We start from the raw sequence: 14,705 nt of genomic DNA on the forward strand, positions 1-14,705 counted from the left end.
CTAGGTTTAGTATAAAAGGTAATATAATTTTGTTTGTTTGTTTTGTACTCCTGTGACCTCAGTAACATATTTTAATAATTGTAGTTTACATTAGTAATTATACTTTGTCCAAATCTCCCTGGAATTTGATGGAGGTCTATAACGTGAATTTTTTAATGGAGGCCTGTAGTAAAAGAAAATACAAAAAAATCCTTTACACTTCCCAGTTTTAAAACAAAACACCTGTATTCAAATATCAACAAAATAATATCCACTATACCTTATTATAACGATCATGTGGAACAGACTGTAAAACGATTGGTTCCATTGTAGAAACATTGGCAAACTGAACCTCTGGAATATACAGGGCGCAAACCACATGAGCCCAACCTAAAAGTAAATAAATAAAAATAACGTTATTTTCTAGTTTTCAATAAAGCTTTTTCAAAGATAAATAAAATCATAACTTTCTAGAGAGATTCCTTAAACGCCTATTTAAGCAAATGCACAACAAAAACATTAACAAATTCTTGTTACTGACTGAGCAGTCAAACCACTATCGAGCACTCTCCAATTATTATGTACAGTAACACAAATAAAGGGAAACTCTTTTTTTTTTTTTGAGGAAGATTAGCCCTGAACTAACATCTGCCACCAATTCTCCTCTTTTTGCTGAGGAAGACTGGCCCTGAGCTACCATCCATGCCCATCTTCCTCTACTTTGTATGTGGGACGCCTGCCACAACATGGTGTGCCAAGTGGTGCCATGGCCGAACCCGGGATCCCAACTGACAAACACCAGGCCACCAAAGCAGAACATGCGAACTTAACCACTGCACTACTGGGCCGACCCAGGAAACATTTTTAAATTCAGATACTGGCACTGACACTTCTTACAAGAGTAATTCAATCAACAATACTTCTGAGAATCGCTATAAAAAAAAGTTTTACAGTTGAATACCTAAAATAAAAATTTTAATACTTTAGTCTTAAATGTCAATATTTTAAACTTTTATACTAATGTCGATATTTTAAATACTATTACTAACATTCATTATTTTACTTAAAATATTTTAACAAGTGATATTAAATGTTAATGTTTCTTTTATTTTCAAAATGTGACTGAAGGTATCAAAGAGCTGATGTGCTGGTGAGGAACTACTGGGCCCACACTGGGAAGGACAGAAGTCCAGGGAGGTGAGCACAGCCTTCGGCTGCTTGTGCCACCCAGGGGACATCTGTCTATTTCAGAGAAAGCTGCCGAGACGGTGAAAGGTGCTGTGACCAACTCAGAGGGCTGGCAGTACAGGGACGTATGTCCATAGACAACCAAGGGAGAAGGGGAGCTAATAAACCTCTCACCCACTCTCAGCTGCCACACTGCAGGGCTACGAGCCGGAAGCAACAACAAATGAAAAGCACACAGGCCCCAAAGACTGCACTGGGCTCTGACCGTCTCAAACTCTGAAATTTGACTCATGTACTCTAAATTAAGTGCCCCCAGGCACCAGACAGAAGCAAATATACATCTTCTCTAGAGGAGAACAATGTCATCTTAGCTACAAATAATTTCTGCTATTAGTTCATTATCATTTTCAACACAATAAAAAATGCCAAATACATGAGAGACAAGACAATATGAATGAAAATCAGTAGAAACAAGAACAGATCTGTATTTTGGAGTTTCAGACATAGACGTTAAAATAAGTATGCTTGGGGGCCGGCCCGGTGGCGCAGCAGTTAAGTTCGCACATTCCGCTTCTCGGCAGCCCGGGGTTCGCTGGTTCGGATCCAGGGTGCGGACATGGCACTGCTTGGCAGCCATGCTGTGGTAGGCGTCCCACATATAAACTAGAGGAAGATGGGCACGGATGTTAGCTCAGAGCCAGGCTTCCTCAGCAAAAAGAGGAGGACTGGCAGTAGTTAGCTGAGAGCTAATCTTCCTCAAAAAAAAAAAAAAAGTATGCTTGTTATGTTCGAATACATACAACACAGAATTGAAAATTTCTCCAAAGAACTGAAAACCATAAAAATAAATCAAATAAAGACTCCAGAAGTAAAAACAAAAATTTTTAAAAATCAATGGTGTGGGATTAACAATGGTTTAGACATAGATGGAAACAGAATTAGAGGGCAACAACAAAATAGGTCAGAAGAAAATATCCAGAATGTTAGCACAAAACACAAAAGTATTAACAGCACAAAAAGTGGACAGGAGGCATGAACAATATAATAAACAGGCCTAACACATATGTAATTAAGAATCCCAGAGAAATATGATAGAGGAAATGGCACAAAAGCAATATTTGAAGTGATAATACCTAAAAACTTCCCAAAACAGAAGAAAGACGGTCAAGTCATAGACTGAAGAGGCACAATAAATCCCAGCGTCAATAAAAATAAATCCACACCCAGGCATACTCCTTAGTGAAACCACAGAAAACCAAAAGTAGATAAAAATCTTAAAACAACCAAAAGGCAAGCTATCGTCAAAATAACGCCTGGATAAATAAATAAAGCCCAAAAATATCTCTAAACAAATTTCCATTAAAGGGAACACCAAACAACTTTTCTCAGGCAACAGAAAAAAAGAGCCAAGAAGGAAGCTCCAAGATGGAAAAAAAAAAAAGAAAAGTGAAACATGATAAATATGTAGGTACTTTTAATGGATACTGACCGGATAAAGCAACATTAATACTGTCTTTCAGTTAAAATACATATGATTGTTTACATCAAAAATTAAAACGTTGTCTGGTAAAGTTTTCAATGTATGTAAATGTAACACATATTAAACGATAAAGATTGGGGAAGGAATGGATAAAAGAGATCTATATGGTTTCAGGGTTTCTACATTTTGTGTGAAGTGATACACACAGTAGACAGCACGAAAACTGTAATCCTGAGAGCAACCACAACATACATAAATATTAATATTTGTATATTTAGAAAGATAGATGGCCAAAAAAGTAATGGAATGCAACTAATTAAATTTAAATGCAAGCCTAAAAAATATTCAAATAATCACAAAGAAAGAAGAAAAGAGGGAACAGAGGAACACTAAGAGAAAAAAAATCAAGGTTAAGAAGGAATAACAGGAGGCGCCAGCCCCGTGGCCGAGTGGTTAAGGTTGCGTACTCCGCTTCAGCGGCCCAGGGTTTCGCAGGTTTGGATCCTTGGTGCGGACATGGCACCGCTCATCAGGCCTCGCTGAGGCGGCATCCCACATGCCACAGCTAGAAGGACTCACAACTAAAATATACAACTGTGTACTGGGGGGCTTTAGGGAGAAGGAAAAATACAAAATAAAAATAAATAAAATCTTCCCCAAAAAAGTGATTATCATTTAAAAAAAAAAAAAGCAATAGTAGATAGTAGGAGACTTCTGCTTCTGGTCAAGATGGAGTAACAGGGACCAAGTTTAGCCTCCTGCATGCAACAATGCACAATCTCCACTTAAATTCAGACAATGTTTTTCAAGACACTGTATTATCAGGTGACAAAGGAGAGCAATCCCAAAGAGACAAGAAACAAATGAGATGAACTCTCAGTTTGCCCCAGCTTAATGTCTTGAGAGTTAGTCTAGGCCAAGCCCAAGATACCCAAAGTTTAACAGATCTGGTGAGACCAAAGCAGCTAAAATTGGCAGGACAAAGTATCAGAAATGAAACCTCTCCACAGAGAGAACACTCAGAGAGAGAGAGAGATCCAGAAAGCACCACTTGAGTATTAAGCAGAAAACATGTGAGTGAAGAGATTACCTGAGGGTGGAAAAAGAACCATCCAAAAAGATTAGAGGAAACAGTATCTGGTAGGCACAAGGGCCAAGAACAGTGCCTGTTCCCCCTAGCCAGACGGGAAAAACTCATAACTCACAGGGCATCTGGTAGAATACTCAGAAAGGGCTTGCCCCAGTAGTAGCGAATAATTACCCCCAGGCTGAGCACTGCTCTGGACCTACCTAACAGATCATAACAGCAGGACTCAAAAGGATCAAACTGTTTCCAAGGAACATAACTGTATTTCAGAACAAAACTCAAGAAGATTTATAGGAACGCAAAAATATCCAGATTTACATCAGCAAAAATGGTGGAATAGGCAGTTCCAAAGATACCTTCTACCAAAGAATTATCAAAAAATCAAGCAGGAACTGTCGGAATCAATTTTGTCAGGACTCTGGAAAAGAGAATGAAAGGTTTGCAGCAACCAGACAAAGGCTAAGTCAAGAAAAAGGCACCTTAAAAATGGCAGGAAAGTTTTGGGCATATTTGCTTTCCCTTGACCCATGCTCAGCCTGGGTTCAGCAGAGGTCCTGAAGTGTGGAACCCTGGTTCCTGGTTTCAGAAGGAGCACAGCAAATCTTATTTGCAAAGAACTGTGTTTGTCTCTTCTAAAGTATCTGCAGGCTACCTTCTTTTGACAAGCTCAGGACTCGGGGCAAAAAACTGGTGGTTATTCCTCAAATCACTGTAAGGCAGACAAAAAACCCACAGGTGCTCGGGGCAACAGATTATGGTTCAAGCATACAAAGAAGGGCCAAAGGCCTGGGAGGAAAAGCTGGAGACAGTTTCTCCGGGAAATTGGGTATTCAAAAGCACCTGTGCATGTAGGGGACTTCAGAAAGCAACAAACGCTCAGGGCAGGGTGAATCTTCAAGAAAGACCTGAGGAGACCCTAAACTTTTGTATCTAGGTTATTTCGAAGTACAGGGCAAGCAGGAAGTGAAAGCTAAGTAGGGCACAGTTTTAAACAGACTGGCTAACCACTGAAGAAATGGACCCAGCACAGAGACAATCTGCAAAGACTAGAAGAGGTGTTTCTTTTCACTGTTCTTTTTGATTCTCTCTCTCTCTCACTATTTCGGCAAGTGGTATTCAAGCAAATCTTTGTTAAAACACTAGTTGATTACAAGCTAAAGAAACAAGGACTGTAGAGGTCGTAAGTGACAAAGAATACACACTTAAAAAACAGTTTAGAAAGTCACTAAAAAAAAACAAACAGCTGCAGCTTTCAGCAAGCAACAAAATTGAACCAAGAGGAAAGAATCTACTTCCAGCATTAACACATCATAATATTCAATAAGTCCAGTTTTCAAAAAGAGTTACAAAGCACACAAAGAAAAGGAAAGGATAGCCCTTTCAGAGGAGAAATTTACAGAATCTGTCCCTGCAGATGTACAGACATCGGACTTACCAGGCAAAGAGTTTAAATCAACTGTCTTACGTATGTTCAAAGAGCTAAAGGACAGCATGGACAAGGAACTAAAGGAAACCAGGACAATGACGTCTCAACAATTAGAGAATACCAATAAATAAAAATTATAAAAAGTAACCAAACAGAAGTTCTGGGGCTGAAAATTATAACGAAAGTGAAAAATATACTAGAGGATTTCAATGGCAGGTGTGAATAGGTAAAGAAAAAAAAAATCAACAAACCTGAAGATATACCAACTGAAATTATCCAGTTTCTAGAGCATAAGAAAAAAAGAATGAGGAGGGGGAAAAAAAAGAGCGTCTATGAAACCTGTAAGACACAATCACACCCACCAACATAAACACAATGGGAACCCCAGAAGGAAAGGAGAAAGAGAAGCAGAAAGAGAGAATATTCGAAGAAAAAGTGGCCAAACACATCCTGATTTGATAAAAGACACGAATCTACACTTTCAAGAGGCTCAAGAAACCAAGAGAAGAACAAACAGAAAGAGATCCACACTGAGATACACAGTAATCACTGCTAAAAGACAAGGAAAAAGAGAATATTTAAAGCATTAAGAGGGAAGCAACTTGTCACATACCAGGAACCCTCAATAAGATTAACAAAAGATTTCTCATCGAAGTCAATGGAGACCATTAGGGAGAGTAATGACATTTTTAAACTTCTAAAAGGAAAAAACCTGTCACTCAAGAATTCTACATCAAGCAAGGCTATTCTTCAAATATGGAGAAAGTAAGACATTCCCAATGAAACAAAATGTGAGGGAGTCTGTTGCTAATAAACCTGCCCTACAAGAAATGATAAAGGGAGTCCTTCAGGCTAAAATGAAAGAATACTAGACAATAACTAAAACCCATACAAAAAATAAAGAATTCCAGTACAGGTAACTACAGGTAAAAGTTAAAGCCAGCAGTATGAAATTTTTTACTTGTAACTCTTCTTTTTCTTTCCTATGTGATTTAAAAGACAAATGCATGAAAAAAATAATTACAAACCTATGTTAATGGTCACATGATGTACAGGGATGTATAAAGACACAAATTTTGATAGAAAGGGAAGGTGCAGCTGTACAGGAGCAGAGTTTTTCTATGCTATGGAAGCTGGTATCAATTAAAACAAAGTTATTACAAACTTAGGACGTTAATTCTAACCCCATGGAAACCAGCAAAGACATACCCAAAAGATCTACACAAAAGGAAAAGAAGGGAATCAAAAAGGAACAATACCCGAAAAATCTATTTAAAAAAACAAGGCAGGGTGCTGGCCCTGTGGCAGAGTGGTTAAGTTCGCACACTCCTCTTCGGCAGCCCAGGGTTTCACCGGTTCGGATCCTGGGCATGGACATGGCACCGCTCATCAAGCCATTCTGAGGCAGCATCCCACACGCCAACAAGCGGAAGGACCTACAACTAAAAATATACAACTATATAGGGGGGGCTTTGGGGAGAAAAAGGAAAAACAAAATCTTAAGAAAAAAGAAGGCAGTATTGGAGAACTGAAAAACAGAAAGGGAACAAATCATACAGGAAAAATAGTAAAATGGCATAAATTCTTATCAGTAACTACTTAAGTGGAAATGGGTTATACTCTCCAATCAAAAGATAGAGATTGGCTAAATGAATTAAAAATATAGCCCAACTATATAGTGTCTAAAAAAAACTCACTACGGATACATAGACACAAATAGTTTGAAAGTGAACTGATGGAAAAAGATATTCCACACAAATAGCAATCAAGAGACCTGGATGGCTACACAGGTAATATCACACAGAAAGACTAAGTCAAAAACTATAAAAAGAGACTAAGAAGGACATTATCTGTTGATTTAACAATCAATTCATCAGAGTGTAAAAATTATAAACATATCACACCAAATAACAGAGCCCCAAAATATACAAAGCAAAAATGTACAGAATTGAAAGGAAAAATAGACAGTTCTAAAACAGTATTTGGAGACTTTCACACCCCATTATCAATAATGGATAGAACGTCTAGACAGAAGATAAACAAGGAAACAGAGGACCTGAACAACATTATAAATCAACCAACCCTAATAGGCCAATCAACTCAATGACGGCAGAATATACATTATTCTCAAGTGCACATGAAACATTCTCCAAGATAGATTCTATGTTAGAACATAAATCTCAATAAATTTAAAAAGAATTAGGGGCCAGCTCGGTGGCGCAGCAGTTAAGTTCACACATTCCACTTCAGCGGCCTGGGGTTTACTGGTTCAGGTCCCAGGTGTGGACATGGCACTGCTTGGCACGCCATGCTGTGGTACGCATCCCACATACAAAGTAGAGGAAGATGGGCATGGATGTTAGCTCAGGGCCAGTCTTCCTCAGCAAAAAGAGGAGGACTGGCAGCAGTTAGCTCAGGGCTAATCTTCCTCAAAAAATAAACAAACAAACAAACAAATAAATTTTAAAAAAATTAAATCATACCAAGTATCTTTCCCAAGTCCAGTGGAATGAAGCTACCAATCGTTAAGGGGAGGAAAATGGAAACACTGCAAATATTTAAAAATTAAACAACACAGTCTTAAAGAACTAATGAGTAATAGAAAAAAATGAGGCTACTAGGAGGCAAATATTTAAAGGGTAAAGGGCTCCTTTTGAGATGATGAAAATGTTTAGGAATTATGTAGAGATGGATGGTTGAACAACACTGTAAATATTCTAAGTGCCAGGGAATTGTTAATTTTAAAATGGTTAATTTTGTTACGTGCATGTCCCTTCAATTTTAAAAGTTATATATATAGATATATCCACCCATCCATCCACCCATCCATAACAGTCAGCATCCAGAAAGGTATAATTCCCAATGTCTGGAATCCAATCAAAGATTACCATCATGCAAAGAAGTAAGAAAACACAACTTGTAATGAGAATAATCAATCAAAACCAACCAAGAACTGATATAAATGCTAAGATTAACAGGAAAAGACAAGAAAACAGTTATTATAACTTCATTCTATATGTTCAGAAAGTTAAATAGAGACATGGAAGATATAAAAGAGATCCACATTAAACAGTCAACAACCATTTAAACAAAAATGATAATTCATTGTAGTGTTTATAACAAAGATAAATGCACAACAACAACTGAATAAAGGCCAAAAAAGAGAAATGGAACTACATTATATTGAGGATTTTATCCTACACACCAAGTAATACAATAATATCACTTGATGGTAGACTGTACTGAGGAAAAAATGTATACTTTAAAACCTAAGATAATAATTAACACAACAAAATATATAGTTAATAACACAACAAAGAGGATTAAAGGCAATTATAAAAATCTCAAACCATAAGAAGGCCAAAAAATAAAAAAAGAGAACAAAAAACAGATGGCGCAAATAAAGAACAAGTATCAAGATGGCAGATTTAGATTTAAACATCATCAATCACACTAAATGTAAATGAACTAAACACCCCAGTTAAAACATACAGCTTGTGAGAATGAAGAAAAATAAGAGGTCGATAAGTGCTTCAAAAGATGCTCAACATCATTGGTCACTAGAGAAATGCAAATCAAAAATAAAATGAAATACCACTTTACATCCAAAAGGGGGTCTAAAACGAAAAAGACAAACATTAAAAAGCGTTGACAAGAATGTGGAGAAATAGGACACCTGACGCACTACAGGTAGGAATGTAAAATGGTACACCCACTTTGGAAAACAGACTGGCAGTTTCTCAAAACGGTAACAGAGTTAACACATGACCCAGGAAATCTACTCCCAAGAATAATCTGAAGGGAAATTAAAACATATTTCCACAAAAAAACATGTACACAAATATTAACAGCAGTATTATTCAAAGTAGACAAAAAGTTTACCCACAAATGGATAAACACAACTTGGGATATCCATATAGTGCAATATCATTGGCAATTAAAACAACTGACGTTCTGATACAGGCTACAACACAGATGAACCTGGAGAACAGTATACTACTTAAAGAAGTCAGTCACAAAAGACCACATATTGTATTTTATACATTTAAAAGAAATATCCAGAATATGAAAATGGGCAGAGAGAAGGTTAATGGTTGCCTAGGGTGGAGGACTGAGAGGAAATGGGAAGTGAATGCTAATGGTTACAGTCTGTCTTTTGGCATGATGAAAATGTTCTAAAATTGATTGTGATGATGGCTGTACTACACTTTGAATATTTTACAAACCACTGAATTGTACACTTTAAATGAGTCAATTGTATGGTATGTGAAGAAAGTTGCTATATTAAAAAAATCAACAAGAAAGACTCAATTTTTTAAATGCAGAAAAGACTGAGGGGCTGGCCCTGTGGCCAAGTGGTTAAGTTTGTGCACTTCGCTTCGGTGGCCCAGGGTTTTGCCAGTTTTGATCCTGGGCATGGACATGGCACCGCTCATCAGGCCACGCTGAGGCAGCATCCCACATGCCACATCTAGAAAGAAGGACCCACAACTAAGAATATACAACTATGGGAGGAAGGTCCAAGGTGGCGCCGTGCGTAGTCCTCTTTGTCTCTCCCCCTTCGAGTCTACAATTATTTGGACACTCATCGCTTAACAAAGGATATCCAGATAGCATCTCAGGACGTCAGAGAGACCCACGCAACTATATATCAGAAGGCGGACAGACTTCCCTCCGGGAGGAGGTGGAGATAGGTGAAAACTCTCTGACCCTGACCGAACAGCCTAGTACCTGCAAGCGGCTTTCTTCCAACAGACGCCCCCAGAAGATCAACACACACCTAGGGCAGGAGCGAGCACACACCAGAGGAGCGACGGTGGAAACAGGTGACCAGAGCCCTACCTAAACCCCCTGCAATTACTCCTAAACGCAGAGGGAAACTCCAGAGTTACACACCTGAGGCCGCGGGGAGAGCCTCGCCCCGCCATCGGCGGGGAGATCCCGCCTAGTGTCCACGGCACCTGGAGGGTCCCAGAGAGAATCACAGAGGGCACGGCAACCCCCTGGATGCCACTGCCTCTACGGCGGGGCAAGGGATTGCCGGAGATCTCGGAGAGGACTGCGGCTGGGTGGAGATCCAGTGGCCAGCTCCGCAGCTCGTGTGGGAAGCTCCAGAGTTCTGCCGGGGCAGCAGACAAAACTCTGTCTGCCATTAGCAGAGGGGCTCCTCCCAGCATCCACAACACCGGGAGGGTCCCGGAGAGTAGAATACCAGGCAGGGCAGGCAGCCAACCAGCTACCACTGAAATCAGGATCTCCGGCTGTCCCCCAGACAGTGCAAAGGGCTCCCCGAATTCCTGGGGAACAGGACTGGGGCTGGGTGGAGTTCCAGCGACCCGGCTCCGTAGCCTAGGGGGAAACTCTACAGGCTCACAGCAGCCTCAGCGAAAGCCTCTGCACAGCACTAGTGGAGAGCACCCATCCGGCAGCCACAAGGCTGGAAGACCCCAGGACAAAAGTAGCATAGCTAGGCGAGCTAACCACAGACTGTAGAAGATGCCAATAGCTCTGCTGCGACCCATAGTGGACAAGTGAGATTTTGTGGATGCCGACAGTGACGAAGCGGCAAATCTAAGCGATCCTACCCCTGGCCCCTGGAAAAGCCCATAACACCATTGCAGACCCCAAGGAGGGAGCACGTCTAGGTGGGCTGCAACAATAGGCACCAGCAGCCTGAAGCCCCCCCGTGACGGCCTCCACGGCAGAAGAGGGAATGCACAGGACCACTGTGACTACAAGGAGGAGCCCAGGGCCAGTTAGCAACTGCGGACAGGGTTCCCGGTTGGTGCAGTATAAACAGCTGCTCCTCCACCACACCAGCAGAAACAAGTGAAAGGAGCAACTAAACTCTATCTCTATGCGGAGGCACAAATCTACAACATCAAGCAATATGAAAAAATACATTAAGTCTCCAGAACAGAAGGAAAATAACAAATACACAGAAAACAATCCCAAAGAAAATGAAGTATATAACCTAAATGACGATGACTTCAAAACAGCCATCATTAAAATACTCAATGAGTTAAGACAGAATTCAGACAGACAACTCAACGAGTTCAGGAGCTATGTCACAAAAGAGTTTGATACTATAAAGAAGAACCAAACAGAAATACTGGAAATGAAGAACAGAATAGAGGAGATTAAGAAAAATCTAGATGCACTGAACAGTAGGGCCGATAATATGGAGGAAAGAATTACCAATTTGGAAGATGGGAATATAGAAATGTTGCAGGCAGAGGAGGAGAGAGAAGTAAGACTAAAAAGAAATGAAGAAACTCTCCGAGAATTATCAGACACAATTGGGAGATGCAACGTAAGGATTATAGGTATACCAGAGGGAGAAGAGAAGGGGAAAGGGGCAGAAAGCCTATTCAAAGAAATAATGGCTGAGAACTTCCCAAATCTGGTGAGAGAGATGGATCTTCAGGTGACAGAAGCCAATAGATCTCCAAACTTTATCAATGCAAGAAGACCAACCCCACGGCATATAGTAGTGAAGCTAGCAAAAGTCAACGACAAGGAGAAAATACTAAGGACAGCCAGGCAGAAGAAACTAACCTACAAAGGAACCCCCATCAGGCTATCAGCAGATTTCTCAGCAGAAACTTTACAGGCTAGAAGAGAGTGGAATGATATATTCAAAAATCAGAAGGACAAAAACCTACAGCTGAGAATTCTCTACCCAGCAAAAATATCCTTAAAAAACAATGGAGAAATAAAAACTTTCCCAGATGAACAAAAATTAAGGGAGTTCATTGCCACAAGATCTCCTCTTGAGGAAATCCTCAGGAAAACCCTCATTCCTGAAAAATCAAGAAAAGGAAAGGGGCTACAAAACCAAGGGCAGAGGAGATAAGTAGAAGGACAACAACAGAGAGTAGCACCTCTTCATCAGAACAGATTAAACCATGGGACGAGAAACAAAGGAAATTGAAGAAAACCGGAAAACAAGACATAAAATGGCAGTGGTAGGCCCCCACATCTCAACAATCACTCTAAATGTAAATGGATTCAACTCCCCAATCAAAAGACACAGAGTGGAAGGATGGATCAAAGAACAAGATCCAACAATATGCTGCCTCCAGGAAACACACCTCAGCCCCAAAGACAAACACAGACTCAGAGGGAAGGGATGGAGAACAATACTCCAAGCTAATAATGAACAAAAGAAAGCAGGTGTCGCTATTCTAATATCAGACAAGGTAGACTTCAAAGCAAAACAGATAAAGAAAGACAAAGAGGGACAGTATATAATGACAAAAGGGACTCTCCACCAAGAAGACATAACACTTATAAATATATACGCACCCAACACATGAGCACCAAAATTTGCAAAGCAACTCTTAACAAAACTAAAAGAAGACATCAACAACAATACAATAATAGTAGGGGACCTCAACACACCATTAACACCAATGGACAGAACATCCAGACAGAAAATCAACAAGGAAATAATAGAATTAAATGAAAAATTAGACCAGATGGACTTAATAGATATATATAGAACACTTCATCCAAAAACAGCAGGATACACATTCTTCTCAAGTGCACATGGAACATTCTCAAGGATTGACCATACTTTGGGAAACAAAGCAAGCATCAATAAATACAAGAGAGTTGAAATAATATCAAGCATCTTTTCAGATCATAATGCGATGAAACTAGAAATCAACAACAAGAAAGAAGCAGAGAAAGGTACAAAAATGTAGAGACTAAACAACACGCTTCTGAACAAACGATGGATTATTGAAGAAATTAAAGAAGAAATCAAATATTATCTGGGAAAGATGAAGATGAGAACACGACATACCAAATCATTTGGGATGCAGCAAAAGCAGTCCTAAGAGGGAAATTCATTGCAATACAGGCTCACCTCACTAAACAAGAAAACGCTCACATAAGCAACCTCAAACGACACCTAACAGAACTAGAAAAAGAAGAACAAACAAAGCCCAGAGTCAGTAGAAGGAGGGAAATAATAAAAATAAGAGCAGAAATAAACGATATTGAAACAAAAAAGACACTAGAAAGGATCAATAAAACAAAGAGTTGGTTCTTCGAAAGAATTAACAAAATTGACAAACCCCTAGCCAGACTCACCAAGAAAAGAAGAGAGAAATCGCAAATAAATAAAACTAGGAATGAGAGAGGAAAAATCACAACAGATACCAGTGAAATGCAAGGATCATAAGAGAATACTATGAAAAACTATATGCCAACAAATTGAACAACCTGGAAGAAATGGACAAATTCCTAGACTCCTACAACCTCCCCAAACTGAATCAGGAAGAAATGGAGACTCTGAATAGGCTAATCACAAGTAAGGAAATAGAAACGGTAATCAAAAACCTTCCCAAAAATAAGAGTCCAGGACCAGACGGCTTCTCTGGAGAATTCTACCAAACATTCAAAGAAGACCTAATACCTATTGTTCTCAAACTATTCCAGAAAATCGAGGAAGATGGAGTACTCCCTAACACATTCTATGAGGCCAACATCACTCTGATCCCCAAACCTGACAAGGACAACACAAAGAAGGAGAACTACAGGCCGATATCACTGATGAACATAGATGCAAAAATCCTCAACAAAATTCTGGCAAACCGAATACAGCAATACATCAAAAAGATTATACATCATGATCAAGTGGGATTTATACCAGGGACACAGGGATGGTTCAACATCTGCAAGTCAATCAACGTGATACACAACATCAACAAAATGAAAAACAAAAACCACATGATCATCTCAATAGATGCAGAGAAAGCATTCAACAAGATCCAACACCCATTTATGATAAAAACCTTCAATAAAATGGGTATAGAAGGAAAGTACCTCAACATAATAAAGGCCATATATGACAGACCCACAGCCAACATCATACTCAATGGACAAAAACTGAAAGCCATCCCTCTGAGGACGGGAACAAGACAAGGGTGTCCACTTTCACCACTCCTATTCAACATAGTACTGGAGGTGTTGGCCAGAGCAATTCGGCAGGAAAAAGACATAAAAGGAATCCAAATAGGTAATGAAGAAGTAAAACTCTCGCTGTTTGCAGACGACATGATCTTATATATAGAAAACCCCAAGAATCCATAGAAAAACTATTAGAAATAATCAACAACTACAGCAAAGTAGCAGGGTATAAAATCAACATACATAAATCAGTAGCATTTCTATACACTAACAATGAACTAACAGAAAAAGAACTCAAGAACTCAATCCCATTCACAATCGCAACGAAAAGAATAAAATACCTTGGGATAAACTTAACCAAGGAAGTGAAGGATCTATACAATGACAACTACAAGACTTTCTTGAAAGAAATTGACGACGACATAAAGAGATGGAAAGACATTCCATGCACGTGGATTGGAAGAATAAACATAGTTAAAATGTCCATACTACCTAAAGCAATATACAGATTCAATGCTATCCCAATCAGAATCCAAAGAACATTCTTCACAGAAATTGAACAAAGAATCCTAAAATTCATATGGGGCAACAAAAGACCGCGAATTGCTAAACCTGAGCAAGAAAAA

General features: G+C 39.4%; 1 protein-coding gene across 16 annotated transcripts in view; it reads right to left on the reverse strand.

Annotated features, from left to right (window-relative positions):
* MLLT10 (MLLT10 histone lysine methyltransferase DOT1L cofactor) overlaps positions 1-14,705 on the reverse strand; it is a 257,846-nt gene that overhangs the window by 158,595 nt on the left and 84,546 nt on the right. For all 16 annotated transcript variants that reach the window (XM_046678439.1, XM_046678438.1, XM_046678444.1 and 13 more), the window contains one exon: positions 260-369. In XM_046678439.1, coding sequence (XP_046534395.1) covers positions 260-369 — 110 coding nt within the window. The remainder of the gene's footprint in view (positions 1-259; positions 370-14,705) is intronic.

This window comes from Equus quagga, chromosome 12 (assembly GCF_021613505.1).
Source record: "Equus quagga isolate Etosha38 chromosome 12, UCLA_HA_Equagga_1.0, whole genome shotgun sequence".
Classification (NCBI taxonomy): Eukaryota; Metazoa; Chordata; class Mammalia; order Perissodactyla; family Equidae; genus Equus; species Equus quagga.